The following is a 14,150-nucleotide window of genomic DNA, read 5'->3' as shown; positions in this document are numbered from 1 at the left end:
TTTGGTTTGATTCAGATCCTCATAAAATGTGGGTCTCTTGTACAAGGAGAAAAACTTGCTGACTCGGGGGCCAGTCCCTGTGAAGCGCTTAGCATGTCATCTGTTGTGTCCTAGGCATTTGAGCTGGCAACCGGAGATTATTTGTTTGAGCCGCACTCTGGGGAGGACTATTCCAGAGATGAAGGTGAGTATTGCTGCCTGCTGGGCACCGCAGCCTGGGTCTCCCGAGGGTCCTGACGTTCTGACAGTATTGTACTTTTGTACTGAACTAGAGCTATGGTTTTCAAACACCAAATTCCGATGCTTTTTTATTTTTTTGAGCTTGAAGCCCCATCTGTCATAGTGAATGGGCAGCGCCTCCTGGCAGGGGTGGCACATCACAGAGCCCTCAGGCCTGCGCACGCCCACCCCTCCTTCCTGCCGCCCACAGGCCCCAAGCCCAGGTGGCCATGAGAAGACAGGCTGTATGAACCCTGAAGCCTGTCCGTGGTCCTTTTGTCCACTGATCTGCTGCCCATTTTTTTGTACTGTTGGGAGCTGAGTTTGAAAACCAAGGAATTCTGACTTGAATTCCATCTGTAAACCTGACCATCTCCATGCTTATTTGCTTGCGATGCTGGGGTGGCCTGGGATGAGCTGGAATCAGGCACCATTAATGCTCTAGATGGTGCCTGAGCCTGCCAGTTCCAGAAGCCTCTGCCTGGATGTGCTGCAAACATTGTTGATTTGTATCTATTTCTGAGTTTTTACTAATTTCACTTTTTTCCCTCTTTTTTTTTTATCTCCTCCTCCCCCTGACCCCTCCCTTTCCCGTATCCTTTTTTCTCTTCTCCATAGACCACATAGCCCACATCATAGAGCTGCTAGGCAGTATCCCACGGCACTTTGCTCTATCTGGAAAATACTCTCGGGAATTCTTCAATCGCAGAGGTAGTACCTCTTCTTTTTGAAAAGCGCCACGATGCAGACAGAAACGGAATAGCAGCTGCCGATTGCAGCAGTAATGGTGACAAAGGCATTTCTCCTAAATTCAGAAAGCACCCAGCAGAATTCCTATGCTGGTTCCAAAGCTGACAGGGAGGACCACATTCGGCCCATGCTGCGCCAGGCCCTAGGGCCACGCTGGGCGTCCAGGTCGCGCTCTGTTTCTGTCTGCGCGGGCGGTGGCCATGTCTGCATGCAGTGTACTGATTAAACTGTCATGTGTTTCTGTTTTGCTGGCAATGTTTCCCAATGCAGATCACATAGCATTGATCATTGAACTGCTGGGGAAAGCTCCTCGAAAATACGCTATGTTGGGGAAATATTCCAAGGAGTTTTTCACCAGAAAAGGTAACGGTATTTATGCAACACTAATTTCAGCATAATCCTCTCCCAAAAGGAGAAATTATGGTTTCGCATTTGGGCAGTGGAGAAAGATCTGGACTTTCACAACTGGGGGATTCTGCTGAAGATAGCTCCCAAGAAATAAACTTGGATGAACCATCTGATATCTGTGGAATAAGAATAAGAATTTTGTAAGAGACAGCCTTCCTATTTATCTCTCCACAACCTCCTCTCCTTCTCTGAGCACCAGTCTGTATTCATGTATTTATAAGAAGGTGTTTAAGTGATTTTTAGAAGCCGGCTTACCTTATCTTCACGCACTCCATGTGTTCATGGGGCCCCAGAGTGTTTCTGCGTGGAGAAGAGTCGGCCTGCAGACTGGGCCTAATGCACGTCCATTGCCGTCCTCTGCTGTGTCTAAGCTGTTGCTGGAGTGGGGAGGCCTGGCAACCCTATGTGCCTCACATTCTTACAAGCCAGACCCTGTTCCCCCACTGCGTTTACCTGCCTCACACGGTACTGGAGGTGATGTACCGGAATCCTGTGGTTCTTGTGGACCTTCCCGTGGCATGACCCTGGACACCTGTTTCTTTGCCCTGTGTCGTCCCTCGTTAGCGATTGGTTTTATTAATAAAAAGCACCCAGAAGCACCAGGGGATTTATATTTAAAGAACCCTCCCCAGTGACATATTCTTGTGTGAGCATAGATAGTCCTCTTAATTTGTTTTTTCAGTTTAGATTTTTTTTGGGGGGTGGGGGGTTATAGAATGGGATTTGCAACACCCTTAAAGAACTTTTAAAGTATGGGCAGGACATGGTGTTTCTAGAAATTTCTAAATGTCCCAGATGCTCTCTGTCCCCTGCTTTAGCCAAATTTGGAACACCAGTTTGACTTTTTAGTTTGCTGTGAGGCAAGGAATTCTTACAGACTCGTAATCCTTTATTGTACACTGTGGTGATGTTCTGCTAATTAGTCCTTGTTTTATCCTTTAGATTACATTTCCCTGTTACATGCACGAGGCCCAAGAACCAACCATGCGAAGATGGTGGTTTCCTGCTTCACTTATCTGAGCACACTGCCCTCTCTCAGCTTTTCTGGGACTGCCCAGTGGGCAACCTGTGACATATGTAACTAGATGCAGTTACTTTCTTATTACCTTATCACAGGAAAAAAATTGTGAGGTTGAAAACTGTTCTTCAGACAACCTGTATTAATTTTGTTATGAGAATCTAGCCTTCTAGTCTGGGTCACGTGAATAATAAGATAGAAAGTTCCCCTCCCAACACGCAGACTCGCATACACAGGCTGACGTAGCAGTAAGGGCCGTGAAATGGCTTGGCCATGGAACTGTTGAGTTGACAGAGCTGGGTTTGAGCGTGCTGTAAGATGGGCTTATGTCATGATGTCATCTCTGAACCTGTTTCCAAATGTGTCAATGGGGGTAACCTCAGGATGCGCCGTCGTTAAAAGAACGTGCGGGAGGATGTGTGTGTAGCACGTGGCACAAGTCGTAGATGATGTCATTATTGTTAAAGCGAAGTTATCCACAGGGAAACAGCATAAATATTATGAACTTCTAGACCAGGGGTCGGCAAACTGGCTTGCGAGCCACATGTGGCTCTTTGGGTACGTACATGTGGCTCTGAAGTAAAATTGAAAATGAAAATAAAACTATCATAGTTTCATTTATAAAGTTTTTAAAGGATATTTATTATTTACATAATGGTGATTTCATTTGTTTTATGGCTCTTGAATAATTTTTAAATTGTTGTGAGGGACAGGATTGGCTCTTACGTCTCAAAAGTTTGTCAACCCCGGTTCTAGACAACACCACCACTGACAAAGCAGACTAAGGTTCCCCAAGACACTTCCAGATTTGAAATGGTTAAAGCGAGGAAACGCTCTGGATTATTACGGCCTGGGATTCAGTGTGGCTTGTGAGATTGTGTTTATTTTGATCAAGGCGACCCCTTCTTCCACATTCCAGGATGTGTTCAGAGCCTGTGGGAGAGGGCCTGGCCCCCGGGAGGACTGGGCTGATATAGATGGCTTGCAGTGAACCTTCAGCCATATCCTTCACCCCTGTCAGATGGGGGCTGGGGCGCCGGGTGGCTGAGAGCTCCTCATCTAGTCTGTCATGGAAACAGAACGGTATTGACCTGCTGATGCCCTGAGGGTGGGCGGGGGGAAACCAAGGGGGCACCTGGCCACAGCACCTGTGTCTATCCAATTCCAGGGGCGCCACAGACGGATGAGCAGGTTCTGGCACCAGGCGGGGGGCCTCCTTCCCTCCACGGGCATATGGCGTGGTGAGGGCCCGGAGTTCCCTTTCATTGTGCGACTGCTTGCCTTTCCTCTGCAGCCAGGAGCCACTTAGAGGGACTGGGCTCCACGTTTCTCTGTGTGCTTTGTCTGGGTTGCGAACCACAGATGAGCAGTGGGGAAGAAGAAGCAAAGGGACCAAAGGAGAGCCTGGAATGGGGAGGAAAGGAAGCCTGTCAGTAGCCTGAGGTCACGTGTGCTGGGGGGCAGCTGTGCTGAGGGTGGCAGGCATCCTGAGGTCACGCTGTTAGGCTCTGCTCCTGGCCTGAGCTGCAGCCTCCCTCCGGCCTGTCTCCGGGAGAGCAGTGCAGCGTGCCAGCCAGAAGCAGTGGCGGGCTGCCCTCCGCACCCACTGGGCTCTCTTCCGTACAGGTCGATGAGTGAGGCGCGTGAGCTGGTGCTGGCCGGCGCAGCGCTCCCTGTCCTGTGGCCCTTCGTCCTTTCACACTGGCCTTCCCATCAGCACCTTTGCTCCTGGGACAGTCTGGGGTCTGTGCCCTTCGCCAGCTTCCCCCAGACAGGGACAGAAAGTTGTTGCAGAGGACCTTGCTGCTCCATTGTCACACCGTTGGCGTACATGTGGCAGGACCTGCGTGCACAGCTCTTTCTGAGGCACTTGTTTGAAGGCTACTTGCAGAGTTGAAATGCATGTGGCATTGTTGGTTGAGCTATGAGGAGACCAAAAACATTGTGATTTGGCGTTACTGTGGTAACTAGAGTTTTTTTTCCTCCTTTGAGTGTAAGGGAGAATTTATGGCTAGGCAAGAAATCCCCTAAAATGACTGGGAATTGGGACTTAAGTTCCTTCCTAGTTATTGTTTATTTATCATGACTGTGGAAATCAGAAGGAATTTAGGGTTTGTAGAGAAGTCACAGGAATAATATGAATGAGGGCCTGTTATGAAAATAGATTTCATCATGTCCCTCAGGATAAGGGGCATGATTTGTCACAAAATATGTGTTTGGGCACTCCTCCCTAAGAAATGTGTGTGAAGATAACATTTTGGAAAAAATAAGATTTTAAATGTATCCATTGAATTTTTTTTTTTCTAAAATATCTTTGTGCCAGAACTGCTAGCAAGAAAAGCAAAATGGAAGAGTGCTATTAATTTGCTTACATCACATTGGAAAGCAGCTGGGGATCTTGAGGGCGTGAACAGCCAGCAGGTTTTCATGCTCGCTGTCCTCCTGGGTGGGAAGCGGATTTCATTCCACTGCTTGCCAGGGAGCAAGAGTGGGTCTGTGTGTTAAAGCTCAAAATCACATGCAGGCTCTGTCTTGTTAGGTACCTGACGCCCAGGTAGGCCAGCGGGAAGGGTCAGCCTGGGGCCGATTCCCCTCGGCGTGACCTGGACTGTGGAAATAACTAGAAAAGTTGTCTCATTCTAGTGGGTGTAAGCGCTTTTCTCGGAAGCCGAGCTCTGTGAGAACAGGGCTGGGTCTGTCTGGCTTACTGCTGGCTCCCCGGAGCTTGGTGAAGAGTAGGTGTATTTAGTCATGAAGTTTGAAAACATTACCCTGTAGTCCACCTTTGCCTTGGATGGAGGCCTTCGTTAGCTAGAGAGCAGGGCGAAGGTATGTTCCACTTTGCCTGGACAGTCCTAGTCACCCACTCACTGTCCCGGTGTAATTACCCTCTTTCCCTCTTACTAAGGTCCCTGTGTGGAGGACAAACGGTGGTGTGACAGGGAAGCTGCAGTGTCTTGGAGTGACAGACACACAGCAAAGCCATTTTGGAAAATAACAAACCACAGGCCACAGCTGATCATAGGTTTGAACTACTATTTCAATCATTTAATTATGAATTGGAGCATATGATGCAAAAAAAATGAAGTTGTTACAACAGGTTCAAGTAAATTCTATTATAGTTCATCCCATTTATTCCTGTCATTCATTATGATCTACTAGTTAGTGAAATGTTCATTTTTGCCGTATGCATAACACAGCATTGGAATTCTTTTAAAGTTATTTTGTTGTATGCTTTGTACCAGGTTTTTTATAACAGCTTTATTGAGATATAATCTACATTATCATGCAATTCACCCTTTTAAAGTGTGCAATTCAGTGGTTTTTAATGTATTCACAGAGTTACGTAACCATTGCCGTCTAATTTGAGAACGTTTTCCTTCACTGTGCCCACTAGTACTCACTTTTCCCCCCACCCTCAGCCTCCAGAGGCCACTCATCTACTTTTCTTTCTCCATGGACTTGCCTCTTTTGGACATTTCATGTAAATGCAGTTATACAGTTTGTGGACTTTTGTGGTGGCTTCTTTCATTTACTGTGATGTTTTCGAGGTGCGTCCCATGTGGCAGTGTGACTCAGTGCTCATCCTTTCAGGTACAGCCATACTTACTACATTGGGTGTTTCCATCAGTGATAGGCAGTGGGTTGTTTTCACTTTTTGGCTCTTATGAATAATGTTTCTATGAAAATTAATGTATGAGTTTTTATTTGGATATATGTTTTCATTTCTCTTAAATGCACATGTGTGATAGTTGAAGTACAAAAGTTTTAATTTTGATGAAATCCAGTTTTCTGCTTTTTCTTTGGTTGGTTGTGCTTTTGATGTCACATCAAAGAACCATTACCTAATTCAAGGTCACGAAGATTCATTTTGTTCCAAGAATTTCGCTTTAGAGCTTACATTTAGGTGTATGATCCATTTTGAGTTAATTTTTGTATGTGTGGGAGGTAGGATTTATACAGATTTTTGAACTCAAAATACTTGCATACATGTACTTTGTAGGAATAGTTCAGATTTCGTGTGTCTTGCTTTGTACCAGTAAATTATTTATTGATAGGTTTCCTTTCTACATGTACGCTATTAAAATTTATTCTCATCTATTTTATATCCTGGTTTTTTTTCTAGTTACCAGTATTCCCTGAAATATACAGTACCAGGATTTTCCTCCATAGTCCCCCATGTGTGGTGTAAAACCCCATATGCTTTTATGTTTAATTTTGGAACATCATAACTTCATGGACAAAATAATATATTTCCCTTTACAAATCACTTAAAAGAATATTTAAGAGAAGTCTAATGGAAGTACTTAACTTTTTTCCTTAAAAAGTAATGTAATAATTCAGGACTGGCAGATACAGTCGCGTCCCAAAGCCTTTTCTTTGGAGGAAGAGTGACGCCCCCCCCCCATGACTTTAGGAGGCAGGGCACCTGCCTAGTAAGTAGCCTGGCTACTCTTTTTTTTAAGATGTTATTGGGGAATCGGGGAAGGGGAACAGACAAGTTTCTGTCCTTTTGTTCTTCAGTCTAGTTGTGGAGGACGTCACTTCACTGGTCCATGTTGGTATTATCACTGCGCTCTTCCCAGGTGAGGCAGTTGCTCACCGGCCATTGGAAGGCGGCTCACGGCAGCTCACGAAAGCTCACGCCCGCTGCTGGCCAGCCCCACTGCAGCCTACACCGTCGCCGGCGACTCACAGCAGCCCAGCTCCAGGTCGAGCTGTTGTTCACCATCTTAGCTGTAGAGGGCAGTGTCACTGGCCCTCATATGTGGGATCCGAACCGGGTCCCTCTGGCGTTCCAAGCCAGCTCTTAACCAATGTGCCACTCGGCCGGCCCTCATGACGCATTTTTGCAATGAAAAACATAGAAAAAAATACATTGAGTTTTCCGACAACCCAATATATATTATTTTGCAGTGAGCATATTTTGGGGGTGGGATGGTGGGTGCCAGGGCGTATTTCCTTAGGTGGGATTCCCAGAACTGGATTTCCAGGTGAAAGGATGACCGTTCAGTGATGGCGCAGACTTTGTTCTCATGGAGACTGCATTTCCTTCCACAGGAGGGAACTTTCTCCTCTAAGATGGCACGTCCCGTTCCCGTGTCACGACAGACCTGCCCTGTGCTGGGAAGCCATGCTTAACTCTCCCATGTCCTCACATTGGCGCTAGACGCTTATTTTACACACCAACAACTCCTTCAACAAGAAACACTCTCTAAAGACTTGCTTATTTAGAATCTTAACATCATGGTTACTATGTAGACACAGCAGTTCCTAAGCAAGAATATGGGCCCAAAGAAAACATCCTCATAGGGTGGGATTACAGGTCATTTCTTCTTTTGTGCTGGTAATTTTCTGTAATGCTTTTCTGTTTTCTTTGATTAAAGAGAGAGAAGGGGTGTGTTTCTCATTGAATTGAATAAGTGGGTGAAGCAGAGCAAGCCTCCTGAGAAGAGCTCCATAAGCGCATCATGTGAACACAGACCATGTTGGTTAGTGGCTGAAAGGGGGCACGGAACTGGCCCTTGCATGAGGTGTGCCCGTGGTGCTGGCGTGCCTCGGCTGTGCGCCGGAAGCAGGACTCTGGTGTGCTGTGGGCCCGAGAGGGTATGGGGAACGACTGCAGCGTGTCTGTGGGAGGTGCTGCGGCAGACACTGGGGGGCGCCCACAGAGGCCTCTCTTTGGCAGGGGTGGGGTGTCCTGTGAAAATTCTAACAGGTAGAGAAACGGAGTTTTTCGTAATGAAAGTTATCCTGACCTTTCGGCAGTTGGGCTTAAAAATAACTTTTTCTCCCATTAGGAAAAAGGCTGTTACAGTTACAGACCAGTTTACTGGCTGTTAGTCATTCTGTGGTGTCAGTCGGGCTGTTTGTATTTATATGGCAGGCAGCACATCGGGACAAGAGTAACTCCAAGGTTTACAAATTGATGCCCTGATACGTTAGACTTGCCGACAAATGAATGGCATTTGGTTCAGGTTGACGGCTAGATGTGCTGTCCAGTATAGTCCCCACTGATTACTTGTGGCTGTTTACATTGAAACAAATTAAACTTCATTTCCTCGATGCACTTCCCACATTTCAAGTGCTTAGAAGCCACAGAGAGCTTGTGGCTACTGTGTTGGGCAGTTCAGATAAAGCACGTCTCTACCGTCGCAGAAAGGTCCTTCGACTAGCACTCTCTAGAGGAAAAGATTCCCTTCCCTTTGCATGGTAACATGTGAAAGGAGTTTAAATAGTGTGTATCTTAGAGTTTTTCTAAGCAAATATGCAAGTTGCAAAAGGTGCCATGTTGGAGTTAGCGTGCCTCACCGGCCTTTGCAGACGGAAGCACTCTAGGTGCACTGAGCGGGCTCTGGGTATAGAAAGAAACCCAGAACTGATGTGAATGAACTGTTCCCTTTTATATGAACGCCTGTTTACATGTGCCAATTTGCTTGAAACGTGACACACTCACATGTACTTGTGATGACTGTTGTTTGAGGAGAAAAGCTGGCCTTGGTGTCACACGGTGTTGAGCAGGTAGGTACCTGCCTCACTGGCACGAAGCCGCCCAGCCCAGCAGTGGGCCGTGTCGCCTGGGGGTCTCCTGACAGTGTGTTTCTCCCACAGGAGAACTGCGGCACATCACCAAGCTGAAGCCCTGGAGCCTCTTCGACGTCCTTGTGGAAAAGTACGGGTGGCCCCATGAAGATGCTGCACAGTTTACAGATTTCCTGATCCCGATGTTAGAAATGGTTCCAGAAAAACGAGCCTCAGCCGGCGAATGCCTTCGGCATCCGTGGCTGAGTTCTTAGCAGATTCTACAAATACAGCATTCTGAGCTAGCAAATGTTCCCCAGTACATTGGACCTAAACGGTGACTGATTCTTTAACAGGATTACAAGTGAGCTGGCTTCATCCTCAGACCTTTGTTTTGCTTTGAGGTACTGTTGTTTGACATGCTGCTTTTGTGCACTGTGATCCTGGGGCAGGGGTAGTCTTTTTGTCTTCAGCTTAGTAGTTTACTGACCCACTTTCTTCTGGAAACAATAACACATCTCTAAGCATTGTTTCTTGTGTGATATTCAAATGTCAATTTTTTTGAACGAAAAATACTTTCCCCCTTGTGTTTTGGCAGGTTTTGTAACTATTTATGAAGAAATATTTTAGCTGAGTATATAATTTACAATCTTAAGAAATGATCAAGTTGGAACCAAGAAATAGCAAGGAAATGTACAATTTTATCTTCTGGCAAAGGGACATCATTCCTGTATTATAGTGTATGTAATGCACCCTGTAAATGTTCATTTCCATTAAATGTGGGATGGGGAAGCTGATTTCAGAAAAGCTACCCAGTCTGAAGTGCTTTATAGCCTGAGTTGCATGTAGCGGACTTTGCTCCAGGGAGTTGTGCAAACTTTTCATTCCTTAACGGTCCTCTTTCATTGGATTTTAAACAGAGTGGCTCTGGTTCTGTCATTCCCTATACGGCACTTTAAAGAAAGAAAAGACACGCTTCTCATTCTCAAGTACGTATTCTAGTTTAGCACTCCCCTTCCTGTTTTTGCATATTTTAAAAGTACTTTCAAGGAAAAACAGCAATGTCCCCTTAAAAATGCGATGGGCTGGTACATGTGGTGTTGCCTCCTACCAGCACTGTAAGTTAACTGGGCAGATTAAACTGGACGAGAGAAACATGTTTGGTGTGTGGAATGAAATTACATGTAATTTTGGGAAATCTTGCTCGTCTGTCTAGAACCAAGGTATCCAGTTTGCAGTGCAGTGGGCCTAATCCACCATCTCAGAGGTAACAGCGACCGCGTTCATTCATTCCGGAGGCTGTTTTCGGTGTGGCTACAACATTTTGCTAGCTTTTTGATTGTCGCTCCATGCATTGAAGTTGAGAAAATGATTTTCCCTTGCAGGCCGCACACAATTTTGTGTATGCATTTCCTTAAAATTGTAGAAACCAGGACACAAACCATAGTAGGCAATACAATTTTAGAATGTAATATATAGAGGTGTATTTAGCCTCTTTTAGAAGTCAGTGGATTGAATGCCAGTGGTTTTTTAATTTTACATTCATTGAGGTGCCTCCTTTTTCTTGACTGTCCATTAACATTTATCCATATGCCTTTGCAATAACTAGATTGTGAAAAGATAACAAGTGTTGTAACAATAATCTATTGTTTGAGGTGCTTGCAGTTGTCTTAAAAATTAAAGTGTTTTCAGTATTTTTTTCCAGACATTGCCCTGGTCATTGGCCTATATTTGAAGTGCTGGAATCAACAAATGTGCTGTCCTTTTAGTGTAGAGTAACCAAAACGAAAGGCAAGATCAACGTTCCTGTACAGGAAGGGTAGTTCTGTAACATGAATTAAGGCTTATCACAGGATATCTTTCATTGTTTTCTAAGGGTATAGAGTATGGATTTAGAAAAGATGCTGTAGTATAGATTTAATACCTAGAATTTCAGTGATCCTTTTTCATTCGTGTTTCATCAAACACATTAATTACAAAATTAATTAATTTTGTTTGAGACTTGATATTTTTTTTATTTTTTCAGTGTTTACTGTGAGGGAACAAGACATGTCATCTCTTGGGAGTTAGCATTATGTCACTTATATCGCTGTGAGGTTGAACATACCATTCATGTGTGGTGTGTTTCTAAGTTTTTCTAATGAGGCTATCGGTTACCATATAGATTCTATGGCAGATGGTGGCTGTAGACCAGTGATGGCATCCACCATTTCCATAGGAACCATTCTTACCAGAACCGCAGAGTACAATTATGTCTCCTCTGAGTCTGGAAGAATTTTTATCAGGGCTATAGCACACTTGAATGAAAGTTGTCTAATACAGTTTTGGCTGTTAGGAAATAAACTATATTATTATGGATTTTTTAAAGGATCTGTCCCTTATGATAAAATAGCCTGAATAGTTTAAGGTAAAAAACAACTGTTCTAGAAGGAATATACATTTGTATTAGGTATGGTATGGTTTTCAGCAAATTCTTGGTGGCTTGATGATTATGCATATAAGCTAAGTGAGAACCACTGGTGTGTGAGTCAGTACAGCCAGCTCAGTTGAATGCTCTATCTTTTCCTTTCTCTGGTCCATGAGAAGTCTTCATGGAAAATGACACGCAATGGATCACATATGTGATTACAGCACATTCAGAAGCTGGCTGGCTGTCTGCCTTGGGACAGTTCTAATTTCCAGACAAAAAGTGGATATAGGTGCTTCAAAAAAGCATAATTTTTTAGGTGAAAACTGATTTACTAACTTGCTTCTTCCTGTACCTGGATCACACATACTAGTTAATAGAAAACGACTATTTCTACTGGAGTAGAGAACTTCAGTTTGTATCTACAGTTGAAATTAATTTTTAAATTCCACTTTTTTCCCCACTAATTTTTTTTATCTTTAATGAAATTTTGGTAGAGGACAGTATTTGAGAGTGTATGTATCCTTCATTAAGGAGTCAAAGAATTATATAAAAGTCTTCAGTTTATATAAAAGCTTCTGTACACATTATGTAGTAGGAAAATTTAAAACTATGAGGAATTAAAAGTACTTTAAAGAGGTAAATATTGATATTTCACTATGCTAGTTAACTTTGTTCTGTGTTTGAAACTATCAGGATGGATGACGTAAAGCCATTTCCTCCACACGTTTCTTTAGTGAATGCCATGAGTAGAATTTTGTTGGATAAAGGAAAGGATGGTCAAGTTGACCTAAGTTCTTTTAAAACTTGAAGCTGATTAGGATTGATTCCTAAATGCAGCTGTGTTAATGTACTATCATTAGCTAATTTTCAAAAGGAAATGGAAATTAAAAGTGTAAAACATGACATACAATACTGCCAAATCTTATTCAGTAGTCTCTTTTTCCACCAATGCACAGAATTTGTATAGCGTGCCAGATTGCCACGTAATTGGATGATGGAAGACATGTTGACAAATACGGTCATTACTAGTGATTATGCTGAATTAATCCTCCTGAGAGGTAGAGGACAAAATAATAAGAATTTTTTTATTTTCCCAAAATAATAACTAGCATTTTATATTTCAGCAATAAAGTGTTTGAGGCCGTTTTCATTTAACTTGAGAGATCTAAGAATATGCCTTTTTCCTTTAGTTTTGTACACACAACCAATTTTTAAAATTTCCTGCTGCTTTTTTAAATAGTTTAGACAGTAAATGTTAATTTAAGGTTTGCAAATAGTTTTGATTAATCAGTAGGACATTTCAGTCATATTTTAAAATGTACAAATTAGATATTCCTGTTTTTAGGCAAACTACTCCGTGTTTTCAAACACTTGTCTCAATTACAATCTATAACTGTACTCTGCGTGATGCTTTATGGTAGGGGTTCATTTTGTAGTCAGACATAAGTCAGTGTACAGAGCTCTGACATCGCATAGTTTCTCACGGCTCTTGCTCCGACCAGCAGGAAGATTACAGGAGCAGCCCTTACTGCCCCTGACTCAGCTCACCAGTCCAGCTGAGGTAGTAGTCGCTAAAGACAAGGGGAAGGCTCCTTATAAACTATACTGCAAAATGTAACTTCTGTAAAAGCACTTGCTTAAACCCCAATCTCAGAAGTTGTACAGGACAATTTGGTAAAACTGACATAATTGTGATTTATTAACATGAATTAAAATGCTCAACCAGTGCTTCAATGTGACAGTATATTTAAAATAAAAAAGAAATTAAAGGCCATATACTGTACTACTTTCACAAAGGTCACACAGTTTTGCAAAGACTTGTCATATGTACAATGCTATATATCAAATGAGGAAAGCCGTAAGCAATTATATATGCAAAAGAAATGCGGTATTTACAGTTTGTCAGGAGACATTAAAAATCATCTATACATTAAATTACATTTTGCTTGCAAATAACCGATAAAACAAAATGAGCCATGTCCACACCAAACTATAAAAATCTGTATTGCGGTTTTTTATATCTAAGATGCACTCACAGAGCTGCTGATGGAAAAAAATGAAAATCCTCATAGTGCCATTACTTAGGTTTGTACTTAATGTATATGTATAAAATAATACAGAAAACATCCACTAAATGAATTTTAACTGCAACAATAAAATTTAAAGGTCGTGAAGCATCAATTCTAGTGCCAGTAAAACAGCTGGAATGTTCACTTACAAAATAAAGATACCTACTACTGGTTTAATAGCACATTTTTAAAGGAATTTTACAAAGCAAAAATGGGAAAGATACAATGAAAGAGCACTGGTGTTCTGGTTTTTTTTTTTTTTATACAAAGTTTCATGTACAAGCTTTAAAAAGTACCTTAACAGGTACATATGAAATATACAGTTTATCTTACAGAACATTTTAAAAAATGTTTTTGGAGTCCATTTTAATGCCACCCCGAACCATGGTAATTGTTCTGAAATGTTGGTGGCACCTGTGCTCTGTGAATTGGTATCTGTCCAGGCACTGGAGATGCCTGCTGAGGTCCCTGAACCCCATGTGGCAGGGCCACAGAGCCAGGATGAGGACAGAACCCTGAAGCAGTAGGAGTTGGAATACTGTTTGGTCCTTGGGGCTGGAGGTGAGGACCTGCGACTGGTAGTGGACAATGTGGCCCTGTCCCAGAAGGCTGGTGTTGGGCTCCCGGTCCCAAAGTGGCGTGGTGTGCAGCTTGTGAAGGGTATGGCGGCACAGCGGGGTGAGCACTTGAAGGAAAGAGTGGAGGTCCTTGATGAGGCGGGTGGTGCCCGGCAGCCAGCACGCTGGCGGGGGGC

General features: G+C 43.4%; 2 protein-coding genes across 13 annotated transcripts in view; one reads left to right on the top strand and one right to left on the bottom strand.

The window, feature by feature from the left end:
* SRPK2 (SRSF protein kinase 2) overlaps positions 1–10,625 on the top strand; it is a 239,063-nt gene extending 228,438 nt beyond the window's left edge. For 7 of the 12 annotated variants that reach the window (XM_019660132.1, XM_019660133.1, XM_019660131.1 and 4 more), the window contains 4 exons: positions 115–184; positions 838–930; positions 1,240–1,332; positions 9,008–10,625. In XM_019660132.1, coding sequence (XP_019515677.1) covers positions 115–184; positions 838–930; positions 1,240–1,332; positions 9,008–9,192 — 441 coding nt within the window. In that variant the 3' untranslated portion in view covers positions 9,193–10,625. Of the gene's footprint in view, positions 1–114; positions 185–837; positions 931–1,239; positions 1,333–2,319; positions 2,946–5,303; positions 6,885–9,007 lie in introns of those variants that run through there. The other 5 variants (XM_019660137.1, XM_019660139.1, XM_019660126.1 and 2 more) reach the window with 4 other exon arrangements.
* Positions 10,626–13,002: 2,377 nt separating this feature from the next.
* The window catches only part of KMT2E (lysine methyltransferase 2E (inactive)), a 79,806-nt gene continuing 78,658 nt past the window's right edge, over positions 13,003–14,150 (bottom strand). The window contains exon 27 of the mRNA XM_019660124.1: positions 13,003–14,150. Coding sequence (XP_019515669.1) covers positions 13,763–14,150 — 388 coding nt within the window. The 3' untranslated portion in view covers positions 13,003–13,762.

This window comes from Hipposideros armiger, unplaced genomic scaffold (assembly GCF_001890085.2).
Source record: "Hipposideros armiger isolate ML-2016 unplaced genomic scaffold, ASM189008v1 scaffold_312, whole genome shotgun sequence".
In the NCBI taxonomy this organism is placed as follows: domain Eukaryota; kingdom Metazoa; phylum Chordata; class Mammalia; order Chiroptera; family Hipposideridae; genus Hipposideros; species Hipposideros armiger.
Note: the sequence above shows the minus strand (reverse complement) of the source record. Positions and strands in the feature narration are given on the sequence as shown.